General features: G+C 44.4%; 1 protein-coding gene across 3 annotated transcripts in view; it reads right to left on the bottom strand.

The window, feature by feature from the left end:
* Positions 1-20,776, bottom strand: part of prkag2a (protein kinase, AMP-activated, gamma 2 non-catalytic subunit a) — a 508,879-nt gene that overhangs the window by 213,594 nt on the left and 274,509 nt on the right. The window contains exon 1 of one of the 3 annotated variants that reach the window (XM_072254089.1): positions 9,588-9,999. The exons of the other annotated variants lie outside the window; for them this stretch is intronic. Within the exon in view, the coding sequence (XP_072110190.1) occupies positions 9,588-9,681 (94 nt within the window). The 5' untranslated portion in view covers positions 9,682-9,999. Of the gene's footprint in view, positions 1-9,587; positions 10,000-20,776 lie in introns of those variants that run through there. 3 annotated transcript variants of the gene reach the window in all.

Below are 20,776 nucleotides of genomic sequence, written 5' to 3'. Positions count from 1 at the left end.
ATCTCCTCTGCACTCTCTCCATAGCTTCCACATCCTTCCTATAATGGGGTGACCAGAACTGAACACAATACTCCGTGTGTGGTCTCACCAGAGATTTGTAGAAATGCAACATGACCTCTCTACTCTTGAACTCAATCCCAATAATGAAGCCTAGCATCCCACAGGCCTTCTTAACTATCCTTCAACCTGTGCAGCGACCTTGAGGGATGTACGGATTTGAACCCCAAGGTCCCTCTGTTCACCTACACTCTTAAGTAACCGACCATTAATTCTATACTCAGCCTTCTGGTTTTCCTTCCAAAATGCATCACCTCACACTTATCCGGATTGAACTCCATCTGCCACTTTTCTGCCCAGCTCTGCATCCTGTCTGTATCCTCCTGTAACCTTCGACAACCTATAGCTCCATCCACAACCCCTCCAATCTTCGTGTCATCCGCAAACTTACTCACCCATCCTTCCGCCTCTTCATCCAGGTCATTTATAAAAATCACAAAGAGCAGGGGTCCCAGGACAGATCCTTGCGGCACTCCACTAGTCACTGACCTCCAGGCAGAATACTTTCCTTCCACTACTATCCTCTGCTTTCTTCCTGCAAACCAATTTTTTATCCAAACAGCTAAAGTTCCACTGATCCCATGCCTCATGACTTTCTGGTTGAGTTTCTCATGGGGGACCTTGTCAAATGCCTTGCTAAAATCCATGTAGACCACATCTACCGCCTTACCCTCATCAATTTCTTTTGTTACCTCTTCAAAAAAAACTCAGTTAGGCTCGTGAGGCACGACCTTCCCTTCACAAAGCCATGTTGACTATCCTTGAGTAGACAGTTCTTCTCCAAATGCTCGTAGATCCTATCCTTAAGAATCCTTTCCAGTAGTTTGCAGACCACGGACGTAAGACTCACCGGTCTATAGTTCCCAGGATTCTCCCTATTACCTTTTTTAAACAAAGGAACTACAGTTGCCATTCTCCAATCCTCCAGCACCTACCCTGCAGCCAAAGAGAATTCAAAGATCATAGCTACTGCTCCAGCGATCTCTTCTCTCACTTCCCACAGCAACCTGTGGTATATCACATCGGCCCTGGGGACTTATCAATCTTGATGTTTTTAAGAAGATCCAACACTTCTGCTTCTTTAATCTCCACATTGTTCAGCACACAGGCCTGTTCTATTTCGACCTCACCCTGATCAAGGACCTTTTCACTTGTGAATACTGAAGCAAAGTATTCATTTAGGACCTCCCCAACCTCCTCCGCCTCCAGGCACATGTTGCCTTCTTTATCCTTTAGTGGCCCCACCTTCATTCTTTTCATTCTTCTATTCTACACATACGCATAGAACGCCTTGGGGTTCTCCTTAATCCTACATGCCAAGGCCTTCTCATGCCCCCTTCGAGCTCTCCTAAATCCTTTCTTAAGCTTCTTCCTGGCTACCTTATATTTCTCATAAGCTCCTCCTGCTTCCTGATTCTTATATCTAACATAAGTTTCCTTCTTCCTCTTGACGAGTTGCCTCGTGTTTCATCAGCCACGGTTCCCTTTTCCTACCACTTTTTTCCTGTCTCAGTGGGACAAACCTATCCTGAACCCAGCACGTGGTCCCTACACTTCCTCCACATTACTTCTGTGTTTTCACCCTCGAAGATCTGTTTCCAATTTACACTCGCTAGTTCCTGCCTCATCCCTTCATAGTTAGCCCTTCCTCAGTTAAGCACTTTCCCATTTTGTCTGTTTTTATCCTTTTCCATAGCTATGCTGTAGCCCATCCACTTCAAGGTTTGACACATTGTGCATTCAGAGATGTTCTTCTGTACAACACTGGTGTAACGTGTGGTTGTTTGTGTTGAGTCCCCATCTTGTCAGCTTGAACAAGTCTGCTATATGATTGGCTGATTGGATATTTGCATTAATGGGGAGGAGAAGATGGTGGTGCGATGCAGCGCGCGCGGCCGCTCCAAATTGATACCATATTTATGAAGTAGGGTGCTGTGCACAATCCTGATTTAATGGAGACAGCCATGAGAAGCACGGAGGAACATCTGGAGAAACTTCTGAAATGCCCACTTCACTGCCACTGCTACTGTGTGATCAAGAATCTCCGGAGTGGAAGGCCCCAAATCCTCGGCTTTGCCTACTGCCTGTTGCCGGGGCTGGGGTCGAAGCGCTAGGCAGATACGGTGCTCGGTGTCGGAGGGCTGGTCGGAGGCTCGAAGTTTTTGGATGGACTCAAGAGTCGGCTGTGGTCAGGGCGCTTCCAGGATGCTGCATTGGCAAGTTTGCGATGCTGGAAGTTCGTGGCAGGGAGAGTTTTTCTTCCTTCTACCATCTGCGTGAGATGATGGGACTTTCGAGAGACTTTGAGACTTTTTTTTATCGTGCCCATGGTCTGTTCTTTATCAAATTACGGTATTGCTTTGCACTGTTGTAACTATATGTTATAATTATGTGGTTTTTGTCAGTTTTTCTCAGACTTGGTTTGTCTTGTGTTTCTGTGATATCATTCTGGAGGAACATTGCATCATTTCTTAATGCATGCATTACTAAATGACAATAAAAGAGGACTGCATGTCCTCATAATCTAATCTAATGAGCAGGTGTACATAATAATGTGGCTGCTCAGTAGAGAGTGGGTCTTCAGGTTCCTCTATTCCAAACACTGGCTGAAAGAAGTCATAGGAAATGATTTAATAGTACCTTGGGCATTTAACTGAATTATTTCCTTTGACTTCCTTGTCACAGGTTCCTTGGAATCCCTGACCCATAACCACTCGAAGTTGAGAAGGAGCTTTTAGCATACCACAGAAGAACTCCAATAATCATTTCCAGATTTCCAAACAACAGCTACAACTACACCTTTATACCTGCTTGTTAATACAAATATCTAATCAGCCAATCATGGGGCAGCAACTGAATGCATAAAAGCATGCAGACATGGTCAAGAGGTTCACTTGTTGTTCAGACCAAACATCAGAACAGGGAAGAAATGTGATCTAAGTGATTTTGACCGTGGAATGATTGTTGGTGCCAGAATAGGTGGTTTGAATATCTCAGAAACCGCTGATCTTCTGGGATTTTCACACAAAACATTTTCTAGAGTTTACAGAGAATAGTGCGAAAAGTGGGGAAAAAAAAACACCGGATGAGCGGCAATTCTGTGGGTGAAAACTCCTTGTTAATGAGAGAGGTCAGAGAAGAATGGCTACACTGATTCAAGCTCACAGAAAGGAAATAGCAAGTCAAAAAACCATGAGTTACAACAGTGTTGTGCAGAAGAGCACCTTTTAGGCACAATATATATAGCTAGGATGCCTAAGACTTTTGCACAGTACTGTATTTGACAACGTTGAGTGGATTTTGTAAATCTGGTGAGAGCAAAGGATGTTGGGAATGGTGAGGGTGGAGCGCTATGGGAGGGGTGTGGGACAGGTAGCAGAGGATTGCTAGGAGTGGGGGAGGGTGGGGCAGGTGCCAACACACCCAACCCTGAGACACCTGGCAAGGTCATTTGATTCCAAACAATTGGTTTATTGATCATTACAAAATGTCTCTCTGGTGTTTCCTGTTCCCTCCCCTCTCCCTTCCCCTTTTCCCAATCATGATTCCCCTCTCCCTGCCCCCTTCCCACTCTCAGTCCACAACAGAGACCCATATCAGAATCAGGTTTATCATCATTCACACGTCATGAGATTTGTTTTATTTTGTGGCAGCAGTACAGTGCAATACATAAAATTACTACAGTCCTGTGCAAAAGTCTTAGGCACCCTAGCTATATCTATGTACTCAGTATTTGCACTGTACCGTATGTCCCAAGGCACTTCACAGGAAGATTGTTTTTTAAAAAAAATGGCCAAAGAACAGAATAGCACAGGTGACCAAAACCATTGTCAGTAAGCATATTCGAGAGGGAAGTATCGATAGCATCCAGAGGGATCTGGGACGATATTCCAGAGATTAGGAGCTTGGCAGCTGAGAGCATGGAGATCATAATTCAGCAGTGAGTATCAAAAGGTCAGAATTGGAAGGGTTATATTTAATAATTGCAGAATGCACTGACCATGACTGTCTTTGAATTAACAAGCAATTCTATACATAAAGTGTTAGACAGGATTGTGGACAAAGCCACGTGTGTCTGCTGTGTCATCACTGTTGCGTCAGCTTGCTTCATCCTGCAACACCAGGGATGTCAGTCTCTACAGTTACTCGTATAAGAATGCTGGCCACTGCAGGACCCTGTGCCAGGTCACTGGGTGAAGTGAGGACTATGGTCCCAGACCCTGGGCTCAAAGGGAACTCAGTCTCAGGACCCTGGATGAGGGAGGGAGACGCTGGTCTCAGGACTCTGGGCTCTGGGCGAGAAGGGGCAACCCTCTCCACGGACTTCCGACAAGGAGTGGTGATCGCAGTCCGGGAACAATGGGTACAGTGTGGATTTGGGGGGAGGGGGGTGGAGGGAGACTCAGTCCAGGGACTCTGGGTGAGGGAGGACCTAAGTTCCAGGACCCTGGATGCAGAAATGCCCCAGTCCTAGGATTCAGTGAGGAGGACCCCGGTCCTGGGACATTGGCCATGGGGCAATTCAGTCTCTTTGGCAAAGGATGGGGGGTGGGGGGGGGTCCCAGTCCCGGGAATCTGGGACTGGGACTCTAGATACAGGGGAACCCCAGTCCAGGGACCCTGAACGCAGTGGAGATTGTGTCTGGCTGAAGGGGAAACCCAGTCCTGGGACTCTGTGTGCGGCGGAGATCCCAGTCCCGGGAGACTGGTGGTAGAGAGATGGCTTCTAGTTTGAATGCACGGAGCTATTGCACAGAATTATACAAAATGTCTTTCAATTAATTTTGATCTCTCATTAGGCAAACTTGTAGTTGATGCTTTTGTTAGTCAAAGTTTAAACAAATACTGTAGATTCTGGTTCATTGGGCCATTGGTTAACCAGAACAGCCACTTATTTTGGACAGAACAAAGAATAATCAAGAAAATAACTGGGATTCCCTCTGTTTATTTGGGACTCTATTCCACTTAATTGGGACAGGAGAATGTTGCTGAACAATTTCTAACTAGCATCAGTTGCATGAACTTGTGTGACCGTAGACATTACAGCATGCTTAGAGGCAAAGTTTTCAAATAACTTCAGCTGTCTGTGCTTGTATTCAAAGAGCAATGATCTTTGTCACTCATAGTTGGCAAGAAATAATTAGTAAGGCAATTCAGAACAGCTTTGCTCACTGCAGTTTCAAGCATTCAGGCTTGGAGATGCCAGAAACGGCTGGAAGTGAAAATGAAGATTTTGCTATTCAGCAGTCTATTTATTTATTGATTGATAGACTGATTGACAGACATTTATTGACATACAGCACAGAGTAAGCACTTTGAGCTGCGCTGCCCAGCAATTCCCAAATTTAACCCTAGCCTAATCATGAGACAATTTACAATGACCAATTAACCTACCAATTGGTAGATTTTTGAACTATGGAAGGAAACCCACATGGTCATGAGGAGAATGCACAAACTCGTTACAGACAGTAGCAAGAAATGAACCCTGGTCACCTGTACTGTAAAGTGTTGTGCTAACCACTACGCTACCATGAGAAACTATGGCCAAACTCAGCCAAGTTAGCAACTATGAAGAATTTGAAGGTAATGACAATTATCTTGAATGTTATGATAAACATGAAGATTTGGAGGATGCAGTCGTCAAAAATTTTATGAAGATAGTCCATTGTCTGCACCAGGTGTCTGTGCAGATTTTGTTCATTTACAGTCAAGCAAAGAACACATCAGTGCAGATTGAATGAATTCCTTCATCGATAACTATTAGAAACTAATACAGTTTTATCGCCCTGTAGTAGTATTGGTGGTACTCTAATTTGTTCTGTAATTTATTAAATTGTTACTTAATTAAAAGGTAGCTTGTCCTTTTTACACCTTTTTTTTTACCTATTTCTATGAAACTTCAGCTATTTGGGCCACAATGTACTGGTCCCGATGTGCCTCAATTAACCGTACTGTATTTAGACACCAGCCGCTGCTCTGTCAGTGCGACACTCCGAAGACTGTGGGTCATTTCGCTTGACTATGGGGTTTAAATGAAGAAATCCACTTACACAGTTCCTTTCACAATGTGGGATTGTACCAAACACAGAACAGATAATGAAGTAGTTTCCTTACAAATTCTGTCAGTGGATGAGACACGGCAGCCAAGACTTGGATCATCACCTCGGGTGGTACTCAGAGCCGTGCCAACATGAACGTTGTCCACAGCTACACTGTATCAGTCGGCACATCATGGCCCTGTCTTAGATATAGTTAGCGGCACTATTTCTGAAGAATGCTACGCCATTATCCACAGTGCCCTGTGCCAATGTTTATCCCTTATACAGCAACAGAAGAGGATTATCTGCCCATTATCACACTGCAGTTTGTAGTACCTTGCTATTCAGATAACTTTTGAGCAGTTTTCCTCTACAGTTCTAAAGCATTTCACTCCCCATGAAGGACTTTTGGACATTGTGTTATGACAGGCTTTGTATAACCTTGTTGCATCACTGTCTGGTTTAGAGGAGCCACTGCATGAGATCGGAAAAACCTGCAGAAAACTGCGAACTCAGCCAGCTCCATCATGGGCACTAGCCTCCCTGGAATCGAGAACCTCTTCAAAAGGCAGCATCTGTCATTAAGGTGCCCCATCACCCAGGACACACCCTCTTCTCATTGCTACTATCTAGGAAGAGATACAGGAGCCCAAAGACACACACACGAAGTTTCAGGAACAGCTTCTTCCACACCAGCTTCTGACTTCTGAATGGACAACGATCCCATGTACACTACCTCACTTCTTTTGCCCCCTTCTCGCACTACTTATTTAATTTAATTTGTTAATATATACAGTACTGTGCAAATTGGAGCAGAGAACCAGTTTGTAAATCTGGTGAGAGCAAAGGATGTTGGGAATAGCAAGAGCGGAGCGCCACCGGAGGGGTGTGAGACAGCTGGTAGGTTACCAGGGGTGGGGTTGGCGTGGGTGCACATACATTCAACCCTGAGGCACTAGGAGAAGTCATTTGATTCCAAACATTTGGTTTATTGGTCATTACAGAATGTCTCTCTGGTGCTTCCGGATCTCTCCCCTCTCCCTTCTCCTTTTCCCAACCATGATTCCCCTCTCCCTGCCCCTTCCTGTCCTCTGTCACCAATAGAGGCCTATATCAGAATCAGGTTTATCTTCACTCACAGATGTCATACAATTTTTTTTGAAGCAGCACTATAGTGCTATGCATAAAAATACTACAGCACTGTGCAAAAGTCTTGGGCACCCTAGCTATATAAATGTGTCTACGCCTTCTTATTGTAATTATAGCTTTTATTAAGCATTGCAATGTACTGCTGTCGCAAAGTTTCACAATATATGCCAATTATATTAAACCTTATTTTGATAAAACAGAAGACTTTAGTGAATTTAACATATATTCTTCCAGCACATTAATCTCAGGTATCACATTTCATTGTTGTCTAACTTACCCCAGAGAATTGGAAGTTTAGCTTGCTAAGATTTGCAATATGAGGATTACTTAGGGACTCACACTCACAGATAATAACTAGTTGGTAACTAGTTTCCTGTGCACTGTCATTAATCCCAATTGGGTTTATTATCAGTGACATATGCCATGAAATTTGTCATTTTGTAGCAGCAGTTGAGTCTGATACATTAAAAAAATTATTTAAGTTACAATTTAAAACAAGTAGTACAAAAAGAGAGCGAAAATAGTGAGGCAGTATTCATGCATTCATGGACCGCTCAGAAATCTGATGGTAGAGGGGAAGAAGCTGTAGCTAAAATGGTGTGTGTGCGTCTTTAGGCTCCTGTACTTCTTCCCTCCTGAGAAGGCGGCATGTCCTGGGTAGTGAGTATGGATAGGATCCCATTTGTGAAATGACCCTGAAATTGGCCACCACAAAGCACCTGACATTATGTGTACAGGTCAGCTGCCTTGAACTTTACCCCTTGGTTGAGGCAGTGAATTGAATGGAGGTTAAAAATCTGGCGTATTGGCGCATGAAGAGACTTCAGCAAAGAGTCTATATTTTCTATTCTGAAGCCTTACCAGCCACAGCCAGCTACCAATTTGCTACCTTTTGTCTATTTGCTCCTAACTATAATATTGGAACTTGTTAAAACCATTGTAGATAACCTAAGCCATTAATCTCATCAACCATTCTAGTTAGCTACCTCACTGCTCTCTATTATACCCGTTGCTGTGTACTGCATGGTAAACACCTTATATCACTTTATATAATGCTGTTCACATTGTAAATATATGCGGTATTTATGTATTTATACACATTTTATTCCATATCCAAACTTCAACCTTTAACTTTATTTTTTACTTTATTCTTTATCATTATTGAATGTTGTATGCTGCACCCTGGCCAACACACCACAGCAAATTCCTAATACATGTAAGTGTACATGGTGAATAAAGTTGGTCCTTGATCCTTGTCGACAATTTTTAAAGAATTTTTAAAGCTCTGCATTATGGGGTTCCTTTCATACGCTCTCTTTTCACACTATTTATTTATTATTGCAAATTAGAGTAATTTTTCAATGTCTTGCGCTGTCCTGCTGCCGCAAAGCAACACATTTTGTGACCTACTGTATATCAGTGATTCTCAGAATGTGCCACAGTTGCAAAGTAGGAAATGCAAATCAAAGGTCCTTCAAATTAAAACAGCTAAATGTATAGTAACATGGTTGCTAAACATGCAAATACTGGCCAACGGGTGTGTAGAACCCTTACTTTGAAATTTGCTTCCATTGCAAACAGTGGATTACAGGAATGCGCTGTACAAAGGGTTGTGCACCATGCATTTGGTGGACAGATTTTTCCTCAGTAACTCTACATGCTGCTTTAACATTAGGGCTGGGGAGCTAAGGAGGCTTCGCAACCCGTTAAAATGAGTGGACCGAGACACAAGAGGTTCTGCAGATGCTGGAAATCTTGAGTAATGCACACAAAATGCTGGAGACACTCAGTAAATCAGACAGCATCCATGGAGAGGAAACATTCGATGCTTCAGGCTAAGGTTCTTCATCATGACTGGAAAGGAAGGGGGAAGAGGCCAGAATAGGAAGGTGGGGGAGGGGAAGGAGTACAAGCTGGCAGTTGAAAGGTGAGAACAGGTGAAAGGGAAGGTAGATGGGTGGGGGATGAAGTAAGCAGTTGAGACGTGATAGGAGGATTAAGTAAAGTGCTGAAGAAGAAGGAACCTGATAGGACAAAACAGTTGCCCATGGAAGAAAGGGAAGGAGGGGCAGGTGAGGAGAAGAGAAGGGGGGAAGAGAGAGCAACCAGTTTGGAGAATGGAAAACAGGAGAAAAGGGAGGAAGGATAAATTACCAGAAATTGTAGAAATTGATGTTCATGCCATCAGGTTGGAGGTTACTCAGGCAGATTATGCTCCTCCAACCTGAGTCTGGCCTCATCACGGCAGTAGAGGAGCCCACGGACAGAGATAAACCAGAGTAATTGTTGTGTCCTTAAGTCATAAACTTTCTGGTGCACGGCCCATGACAATTACATGCTTACCTAAAAGACCATGAGGCTCTGACTGCCATCCCTCTGGTCTGCCTTCCTGGTCCTTGCGTTTCTTACTCCCTCTGAGGCTACCAAAACGCTTCATGAGCAGCAGTGGGCTCGTTAGGTGTGGCAGCCAGTCATGCCAGATTTCAGGTGATGATGGGATCACTCCCGGCAAGAAGTGCTGGGCACTGGCTCAGGAGTTGCAGATCTTCGCAGCTGTGATCCAGGACAGCCAACGTGCTAATTAAAAAAAAATCCCAGCTAACAAAATAAAGTGCACCTCATTAAGCAAGCATCATCCAGGATGGCAGAAGAAGGTATCCGATTCAATAGCTCCAACTCTTCAGCTTGACTAAGGTACAGTAAATGCAGAAATGTAGTTACGAGACTCCCGCAGCTGATCGTCAAGTGCAGCTGTGCACGGTGTGGCTTTAAAATAGCTGGGATGGATTAGACTGTAAAAGGAAACCTCCCTGTGTTGACAACTCTTGGTGATGATTGGTCGTAGCCGCTCCTCCTTGTGGCATGACATCACATCTATTTTGATTAAAGCTCCAAGTGGTAGACAGCCAAAGCCTTTTGCTGCTCTGACAGCAAGTTGTTCAAAGCCTAGCTCCGTGAAAATGCCTCTTGCCTGCGCAGCAATCTGTGGATTGCTGGCTACTTTTGTCAGTGTTTGGTAGGAATCAGCATGTGTCAACACAGTAACACAAAGCACCAATTTTTTTTCTCTGGAAAATTAATAGGTACTGCGGGATGTTAAAAAGAAATACCCAAGGCTCGTAATAAAAATTGCTTTTGATTTACGGTATTCAACCACTAAAAATCAGTGGAACACCCTGAGGAGTAAAACATCTGTCCAAAACTAACTACTGTGTTTTGTGATTGTGTTTGTTCCTTCTTAATAAAACCTTTTTTGAAACAATTGAACATTGAGTACAGGAGTTGGGATGTTCTGTTGAAGATGTGTAATACATTGGTGAGGTCGATTTTGGACTATTGTGTGTAGTGCTGGCTATCTTCCTACAGGAAAGCTCTCAATAAACCTGAAAGAGTGCAGAGAAAATCCACAAGGATGTTGCTGAGATTTGAGAACCTGAGCGATAGGGAAAGATTGAAGAGGTTAGGATATTATTCCTGGAGCACAGGAGAATGAGAGGAAATTTGATAGAGGTATATAAAATGATGAGGGTAAATGAGATGAGACAGGGTAAATGCAAGTAGGCTTGAGGTTGGGTGAGACTAGAACTAGAGGTCATGGGTTAAGAGTGAAAGATAGAACATTTCAAGGGAACATAAGCAGGAACTTCTTCATGCAGAGGGCGTTGAGAGTGTGGTACAAACTGCCAGAGGAAAGAATCGTGGGTTCTATTTCAACATTTAAAGGAAATTTGGATAAGTATATGGATGGGAGGGGGATGGAGGCTATGGTCAAGGTGTGGGTTAATGGAACTATGCAGAATAATAGTTTGGCACAGATGAGATGGGCCAAAGGACCTGTTTCTGTGCTGTTTCAACAGCTCCTCGGAATCTGTGGAACGCAGAAGGACACAAATGACCCTACTTGCTGTTTTCAAATCTCGCTCCCACTATGCACCATCCAATGGCTCCTTGCAATCTGTTACTGTGTTACTAGGTTATCGTGTTCAGTTCAGGGCACCTCATTATATGGAGAAGTAGAAGCTTTAGAGAGGATGCCTGGATTATTGAACAAGTCTTATGAGGATAGCTTGAGTGAGCAAGTATTTTTCTCTTTGGAGCGAAGGAGGAAGAGAAATGACTTGATAGAGGTGTTAAAGATTATAAGAGGCATAGATTGAGAGAACACTTAGTTCCCTGTTCCCAGAATGGAAATGGCTAATACGAAAGGACTTAATTTTAAGGTGATTGGAGGAAATTATAGGGAGTTGTCAGAGGTAGGATTTTTTTAAGAGAGTGGTAATTGCATGGAACGTGCTGCCAAGGGTGGTGGTAGAGGCACTCAGGAGGTTTAAAATGATCTGAGATAGGCACATGGATGAAAGAAAATTGAGCGGGAGGAAAGTGTTAGACTGATCTGGCTGGAGAGACTATGTGCTTCCCCCATAATGAGGCTTACATTACGCTGTTCATAAATTTCAGAACCTGGGTCCCTGTACCTCCCTCTGCAATTGGATCATTGACCTCCTAACAGTCTGTGCGGATTAGTGATAACATCTCCTCCTCGTTGACGATCAACACTGGCGCACCTCAGGGGTGCGTGCTTAGCTCACTGCTCTGCTCCTTCTATACCCATGATTGAGTGGCTAGGCATAGCTCAAATACCATTTATAAATTTGCTGATGACACAACTGTTGTCGGTAGAACCTCAGATGGAGACGAGAGGGCGTACAGGAGCGAGATATACCAATTACTGGAGTGGTGTCGCAGTAACTACTTTGCATTCAACGTCGGTAAGACGAAAGAGTGATTGTGGACTTTAAGAAGGGTAATATGAAGGAACACAAACCAATCCTCATAGAGGGATCAGAAGTGGAGAGAGTGAACAATTTCAAGTTCCTGGGTGTCAAGATCTCTGAGGACCTAACCTGGTTCCAACATATCGATGCAGCAAGGCAGTGGCTATATTTCATAAGGAGTTTGAAGAAATTTGGTTTGTCAACTAAAACACTCGAAAGCTTCTATAGACGTACTGTGGAGAGCATTCTGACAGGCTGTATCATTGTCTGATATGGGGAGGGGAGGACCACTGCACAGGGCTGAAAGAAATTACAGAAAGTTGTAAAATTAGTCAGCTCCATCTCGGGTATTAGCCTCCGTAGTATCCAAAACATCTTCAAGGAGCGGTGCCTCAGAAAAGCGGCTTCCATCATCAATGACCCCCACTACCCAGGACATGCCCTCTTCTCATTGTTACCATCAGGAAGGAGGTACAGAAGCCTGAAGGCACACACTCAGCGATTTAGGGACAGCTTCTTCCCCTCTGCCATGTGACTCCTAAATGGACATTCAACCCATGAACACTACCTCACTTTTTAAAATATATTATTATTTCTGTTTTTGCACTATTTTTAATCTATTCAATATACACATATATACTTACTGATATTTATTTATTTTCCCCTTCTTTCTGCATTATCATGTATTGCATTGCACTGCTGCTGCTAAGTTAACATATGTCATGACACAAGTCAGTGATAATAAACCTGATTCTGATACATAATTTCCTAAAATTTGATAATTTCTTCCTTTAGCATCATGTTCCAAAGTTCTCAAGTTCCAGAAACGTCTTTGTACATTAGCCATTCCAAAAAACAGCACTCTCCTAACATTCTACACATAGGATTTCTGTGATATTGCTGAAATGTTACAATGATATCCTGGGCTATTTCCCCACTAGCCTTCAAATAACAAATTTTTATATAAATCCAAAAGTAAAGCTCCAAGTTTTACCTCTGACCAACAAACAGTTTGGCCACTTGAATGGAGACTACAGAAATTGATTCTCACATTCCAGGAGCCATTGCAGCATTTCACATCACTGCCGCCCTGTAACTGCAGATTGAATCCACAGGAATAAAAAATCATCAGACCAACTGTCTCTTTATCAAAGACTTCTCAGTTTAAAACACTATACCTCAATAACTTTTAACTCATTAGATTCATGTGCATTTTTATAAATGTTACTATTTACAGTGAGCAAAAACTTCAATAATGCCAAGCAACTGACTGGACACTGAGATCAGTGTTGTAGTACTGTGATACAAGTTTGTTGATGCATCCTATCTGGATGTATCACAGCTTGGTATGGCAACTGGTCTGCCCAGGACCGCAAGAACTTTGTTACATGGTGTGAGCAGAATTATCTGCAGCTTAATGTGAAAAGGACTAAGGAGCTGGTGGTAGACCTGCGGAGAGCTAAGGTACTGGTGACTCCTATTTCCATCCGGGGGTCAGTGTGGACATGGTGGAGGATTACAAATACCTGGGGATACGAATTGACAATAAATTGGACTGGTCAGAGAACACTGAGGCTGTCTACAAGAAGGGTCAGAGCTGTCTCTATTTCCTGAGGAGACTGAGGTCCTTTAACATCTGCCAGACGATGCTGAGGATGTTCTACGAGTCTGTGGTGGCCAGTGCTATCACGTTTGCTGTTGTGTGCTGGGGCAGCAGGCTGAGGGTAGCAGACACCAAAAGAATTAACAAACTCATTCGTAAGGCCAGTTATGTTGTGGGGATGGAACTGGACTCTCTGACGGTGGTGTCTGAAAAGAGGATGCTGTCCAAGTTGCATGCCATCTTGGACAATGTCTCCCATCCACTACATAATGTACTGGTTGGGCACAGGAGTACGTTCAGGCAGAGACTCATTCCACCGAGATGCAACGCAGAGCGTCATAGGAAGTCATTCCTGCCTGTGGCCATCAAACTTTACAACTCCTCCCTTGGAGGGTCAGACACCCTGAGCCAATAGGCTGGTCCTGGACTTATTTCCTGGCATAATTTACATATTACTATTTAACTATTTATGGTTTTATTACTATTTATGGTGCAACTGTAACAAAAACCAATTTCCCCCAGGATCAATGAAGTATGACTATGACTATGAAATTACAGAGAGTTATGAACTCAGCTCAGTACATCATGAAAACCAGTCACAGGCTCTCTTTTGATAAACCTAGTGGTTAATATGCTTTACAGTACCAGCAACCCAGGTTTAATTCCTTCCACTGCCTATAAAGAGTTATACATTCTCCCTGTGGCTGTGTGGGTTTCCTCCCACAGTCCAAAGATGTATTGGTTGTGAAGTTAAATGGTGATTGTAAGTTGTCCCGTGACTGGGTTAAGGTTAAATCAGGGGTTGCTGCACAGCATGGCTTGAAGAACAGGAAGGGCCTACTCTGTGCTGTATTCAATAAAACAAAACAAAATTAAAAAGCAAAGCAGCCAACATAATCAAGGACCCCTACCCCTCCCACCCTGGACATTCTCTCTTCTCCCCGCCCCCCCCCCCAACAAGCAGAAGTTAGGGATCTTGTAGGATAAGATGGACTCTTGACCTCAGTCTACCTTCTCATGGCATTGGTTTCACTGCAGCAGTGCACGTTCTCTGTAACTGAAACATTATATTCTGCATTCCGGTATTATTTTCTCCTACCTCAATGCTTTAGGAACAGTCTCTTCCCCTCTGAAATCAAATTTCTGAGCAGCCCATGAACTCCTGAATGCTACCTCAACACTTACTTATGTATTGTAACTTATGTTAATTTGTTATACCTGCACTGAACTGCTGCCACAAAACAACAAAATTCACGACTTATGTCAGTGATTATAAGAGTGATTCTGATAAGGGACTGCAGATGCTGGAATGAGGATTGCACACTATCTACTGGAATGAGGAATGCATACATGTCCAGTCCCGATATACTTCCATCCCCCATCAGGAAGGTCTTAAAGCTCTCCGCTTCTTTTTGGATTCCAGACTTAATCATTTCCACTCTACCACCACTCTGCTCCGTCTAGCGGAATTAGTCCTTACTCTTAATAATTTCTCCTTTGGCTCATCCCACTTCCTCCAAACTAAAGGTGTAGCTATGGGCACCCGTATGGGTCCTAGCTATGCCTGCGTTTTTGTTGGGTTTGTGGAACAATCTATGTTCCGTGCCTATTCTGGTATCTGTCCCCCACTTTTCCTTCGCTACATTGACGACTGCATTGGTGCTGCTTCCTGCACACATGCTGAGCTCGTTGACTTTATTAACTTTGCCTCCAACTTTCACCTTGCCCTCAAGTTTACCTGGTCCATTTCCGACACCTCCCTCCCCTTTCTAGGTCTTTCTGTCTCTGTCTCTGGAGACAACTTATCCACTGATGTCTACTATAAGCCTACTGACTCTCACAGCTATCTGGACTATTCCTCTTCTCACCCTGTCTCTTGCAAAAATGACATCCCCTTCTCGCAATTCCTCTGTCTCCGCCGCATCTGCTCTCAGGATGAGGCTTTTCATTCCAGGACGAGGCAGATGTCCTCCTTTTTTAAAGAAAGGGGCTTCCATTCCTCCATCATCAACTCTGCTCTCAAACGCATCTCCCTCATTTCACGCACATCTACTCTCACTCCATCCTCCCGCCACCCCACTAAGAATAGGGTTCCCCTGGTCCTCACCTACCACCCCACCAGCCTCCGGGTCCAACATATTATTCTCCGTAACTTCCGCCACCTCCAATGGGATCCCACCACTAAGCACATCTTTCGCTCCCCGCCTCTCTCTGCTTTCTGCACGACTCCCTACGCGACTCCCTTGTCCATTCGTTCCCCCCCATCCCTCCCCACTCTCCCCACTGATCTCCCTCCTGGCACTTATCCTTGTAAGCGGAACAAGTGCTACACATGCCCTTACACTTCCTCCCTTACCACCATTCAGGGCCCCAAACAGTCCTTCCAGGTGAGGCGACACGTCACCTGTGAGTCGGCTGGGGTGATATACTGCGTCCGGTGCTCCTGATGTGGCCTTCTATATATTGGCGAAACCCGACGCAGACTGGGAGACCGCTTTGCTGAACACCTACGCTCTGTCCGCCAGAGAAAGCAGGATCTCCCAGTGGCCACACATTTTAATTCCACATCCCATTCCCATTCTGACATATCTATCCACGGCCTCCTCTACTGTAAAGATGAAGCCACACTCAGGTTGGAGGAACAACACCTTATATTCTGTCTGGGTAGCCTCCAACCTGATGGCATGAACATCGACTTCTCTAACTTCCGCTAATGTCCCACCTCCCCCTCGTACCCCATCCGTTATTTATTTTTATACATACATTCTTTCTCTCACTCTCCTTTTTCTCCGTCTGTCCCTCTGACTATACCCCTTGCCCATCCTCTGGGTTCCCCCCCTTGTCTTTCTCCCCGGAACTCCTGTCCCATGATCCTCTCATATTCCCTTTTGCCAATCACCTGTCCAGCTCTTGGCTCCATCCCTCCCCCTCCTGTCTTCTCCTATTATTTTGGATCTCCCCCTCCCCCTCCCACTTTCAAATCTCTTACTAACTCTTCCTTCAGTTAGTCCTGACGAAGGGTCTCGGCCTGAAACGTCGACTGTACCTCTTCCTAGAGATGCTGCCTGGCCTGCTGCGTTCACCAGCAACTTTGATGTGTGTTGAGTGCATACTATCTACTGGAATGAGGAATGCGCACACTCTACCGGAACGAGGAGTGCACACTCTCTACTGGAGGAACTTAGCAGGTTGAGCAGCATCTGTGGGAGGAAAGGAACTGTCAACGTTTCGGATCGAAACACCGCATCAGGACCGGATTGTTTGATGCTCAAGACTATTTTATCAGTTAAAGCCTCTGTCTGGCTGCTGAACCAACAGTCAGGAGACTGGGCACTGAGCAGCTGAAGGCAACGACCTTTCACTGTGCCCAAGCGATGATGCATTCTTGCATCAGATGATTTTCCTAGTCTACATCACACGGCACAGTCACCCCCTTCCCACTCCCACATCGCCCCAAACCAACGTGATTCCAATGCGCAATCTTGTCTTTTTGGCAGACAAGCAAGAATTCTTGGAATGCATGAAGTGAGACATGTGATTGCCGCTCCTGGTAATCTGACTGTGCTGAGCGATGTGCCTGAGGGGGAAGGTACTGTAAATGGAAGGGAACTCAATCATGTAAATTTCACACAGTGAAAGTCTGTTAGGCTCAGATAGATGACTATTGTTCATCATTTGCACATGTTCCTAATTGCAACTCTCAATGGGCTGCAGGGTATTCTAATTGCTCTTTCTATGTAATTCTCTTTCCTATCTACACATCCTCAAGCTTCTCCGTAGCTGTTATCTTTCTCTGCGGTTGTTACACTTTGTTCGGCATTGTTATTGTTTCACCTTTGTAGGAGCCACGTATCTGTTCTGTATTTACTCCTTAATCCGTATTGCACATTTATTATGGTAACTAGTCACATTAGTGGGCGCATGGAAAGAGCAAGGGGAATAAGTCATGTATTCTTGCTTATTTCGCAGCAGTTGGGTTTCGTTTTGTAGGAAGTAATGTCTTGCAGACCCTGCCAGAGTTGCCGTGCATCTGATGTTGCCTACAACCTCGTTCAAAATTGTCTCTTTGCCCTTGAAATAGCCCTTCGCAGATCATACCTGGTTTTCTGGTACAGGCCTGGATCGCCAGACTCGAATGCCACAGATCTAGCCTTCAGCAGATGACATACCTCCTGGTTCATCCACGGCTTTTGGTTTGAGAATGTACAGTAAGTCTTTGTAGGCACACACTCATCCACACAGGTTTTAATGAACTCAGTAACAACTGCAGCATACTCACCCAGGTTTGAAGATGAATCCCTGAATACAATCTAGTCCACTAATTCAAAGCAGTCCTGTAGGTGCTCCAGTGCTTCCCTTGTCCATACCTTCTTGGTCCTCACTGCTGATGCTGCAGTCTCCAGTCTCTGCCTATACTCAGGGAGCAGAAGCACAGCCAGGTGATCAGACTTCCCGAAGGCATGGTAGGCAGTCTTGATGGTGGTGTATCAATGGTCCAGTGTGTTGTTTCCTCTGGTATTGCAAGTGGTCTGATGTAAGCATTCTTCTAGGGTGCATCACAACCTGGTATGGAAGTTGTCCTGTCCAAGACCGAAAGAAGCTGCAGAAGATCGTGAACACGGCACAGTACATCACACAAACCAACCTTCCGTCCTTGGACTCACTTTACACCGCATGCTGTCGGAGCAGTGCTGCCAGGGTAATCAAGGACACGACCCACCCAGCCAACACACTTTTCGTCCCTCTTCCCTCTGGGAGAAGGCTCAGGAGCTTGAAGACTGGTACGGCCAGATTTGGGAACAGCTTCTTTCCAACTGCAATAAGACTGCTGAACGGATCCTGACCCGGATCTGGGCCATACCCTCCAAATATCCGGACCTACTACTCGGTTTTTTTGCACTACCTTACTTTCTATTTTTCTATTTTCTATTTGTGATTTGTAATTTAAATTTTTAATATTTACTAATTTTTAATATCTAATATTTGTAATCCAGGGAGCAGGAAGCACAGAATCAAATATCGCTGTGATGATTGTATGTTCTAGTATCAATTGTTTGGCGACAATAAAGTATAAAGTAATTGCTTCGTGATTTTTTTCAGACTAGACTGATTAAAATCTCTCAAAACAATGGTGAAGACGTTAGGATGCGCTGTTTCGTGCAAGTTGATCCCATTGCTCAGATCATCTAAAGCCTGATTGACATTGGCCTGAGGTGGAATATAAACTGCTACCAAGATTATACTGGAGAATTCTGGGGTAGGTAAAAAGGATGGCACCTAACTGCTAGATATTCCAGTTCTGGTGAGCAGAATTGGGACAGCACTGATATATTTGTGCACCAAGAAGAGTTGATAATGAGTTATACTCCTCCACCTCTGCTTTTGAGAGACTCTATAGATCTATCCTGACAGTGTACAGTAAACCCATCGATCTGAATAGCTGCATCTGGTACGAAACAGGTTAACCAGGATTCCGTGAAACAAAGGACACATATGGTCCTAATGTCCCTCTGATTCAGCACGCTAGCTCTGAGATAATCAATTTATTCACCAGAGACTGCACATTTGCTAGCAAGGTAGTTGGTATTTGGAGTTTAAAACCCCCTTTCCTTAAACGCACTTGTAACCTCGATCTACGGCCACGCTTCTTCCCTGGGCTCTTCCATCCACAGTTAGAGTTGTTTCCATCAGCTTTAAGCAGCAATAGTTCATTTAAACGCATTAAGACATCTTTGTTGACTGTACTGACCTTGGAAGCAGTTATGCTTTTTTGTTGTATCAGGCTGAAACGAGAATATTTAATCGTATCCACGGAGAGTATTGCTGCTACTCGAGTTGCCCCTAGGCACCCCAGAAATAACTTTCCTGTGAAACCATGGGCTCTTAACTTGGTAAGCAGCCTCATGCGTGGCACCTTGTCAAAAGCCTTCTGAAAGTCATAATATACAACATCCACTGCATCCCCTTTATCTATCCTATTTGTAATTGAGGGAGGAGAAGATGGCGGCGCGACGCTGCGCGTGCGGTCTCTCCGGTGAAATGATATTGTATTTGTTAAAATAGGGGCCGTGCACAATCCTGATTTGATGGAGACGGACATGAGAAGCACGGAGGAACATCTGGAGAAACTTCTGAAATGCCCGCTTTGCTGCCGCTGCTACTGTACGATCCAGAATCTCTGGAGGGAAGGCCCCAAATCCTCAGCTTTGCCTGTTGCTGGCGGCCGGGGCTGGGGTCGAAGTGCTCGGCAGAGATGGTGCTCAGTACTCGGTGTCGGAGGGCTGGTCGGAGGCTCGAAGTTTTCAGACGGACTGAGAGTCGGATTGTGGTCGGGTGCTTCCAGGATGCTGCACTGGCAAGTTTGCGGCGCTGGAAGCTCATGGCAGGGAGAGTTTTCTTCCTTCTACCATCTGTGTGAGATGTTGGGACTTTCGAGAGACTTTGAGACTTTTTTTTACCGTGCCCATGGTCTATTCTTCTATCAAATTACGGTATTGCCTGCACTGTTGTAACTATATGTTATAATTATGTGGTTTTTGTCAGTTTTTCAGTCTTAGGGTGTCTTGTGTTTCTGTGATATCACACTGGAGGAACATTGTATCATTTCTTAATGCATGCATTACTAAATGACAATAAAAGAGGACTGTGTGTCCTCATAATCTAATGTAATCTAATTTCCTCAAAGAATTCCAACAGGTTCATCAGGAAGATTTTCCCTTAAGGAAAACATGCTGAATTCTTCCTATCTTGTCCTGTGTCACCAAGTACTCCATAACCCCATCCTTAATAATTGACTCCAATCTTCCCAGTCACTGAGGTCAGGCTAACTGGTCTTTCATTCTGCTGCCTTCTTCCTTTCTTAAAGAGTGGAGTGACATTTGCAATTTTCCAGTCCTCTGGCACCATGCTGGAGTCCAATGATTTTTGAAAGATCATTTCTAATGCTGCCACAATCTCTAAAGCTACCTCTTTTAGAACCCTAGGATGCAGTCCATCTGGTCCAGGTGACTTATGTACCCTTAGGTCTTTCAGCTTTTTGAGCACCTTCTCCCTTGTAATAGTAACAGAACTCACTTCTCCTCCCTCACACCCTTCAACATCTGGCACAGTGCTGGTGTCTTCCACAGTGAAACAGACGTAAAATACTCATTTAG

The sequence above is a fragment of the Mobula birostris genome, chromosome 3 (assembly GCF_030028105.1).
Source record: "Mobula birostris isolate sMobBir1 chromosome 3, sMobBir1.hap1, whole genome shotgun sequence".
Classification (NCBI taxonomy): Eukaryota; Metazoa; Chordata; class Chondrichthyes; order Myliobatiformes; family Myliobatidae; genus Mobula; species Mobula birostris.
The sequence above is the reverse complement of the archived record's forward strand: the minus strand, read 5'-3'. Positions and strand labels throughout refer to the sequence as shown.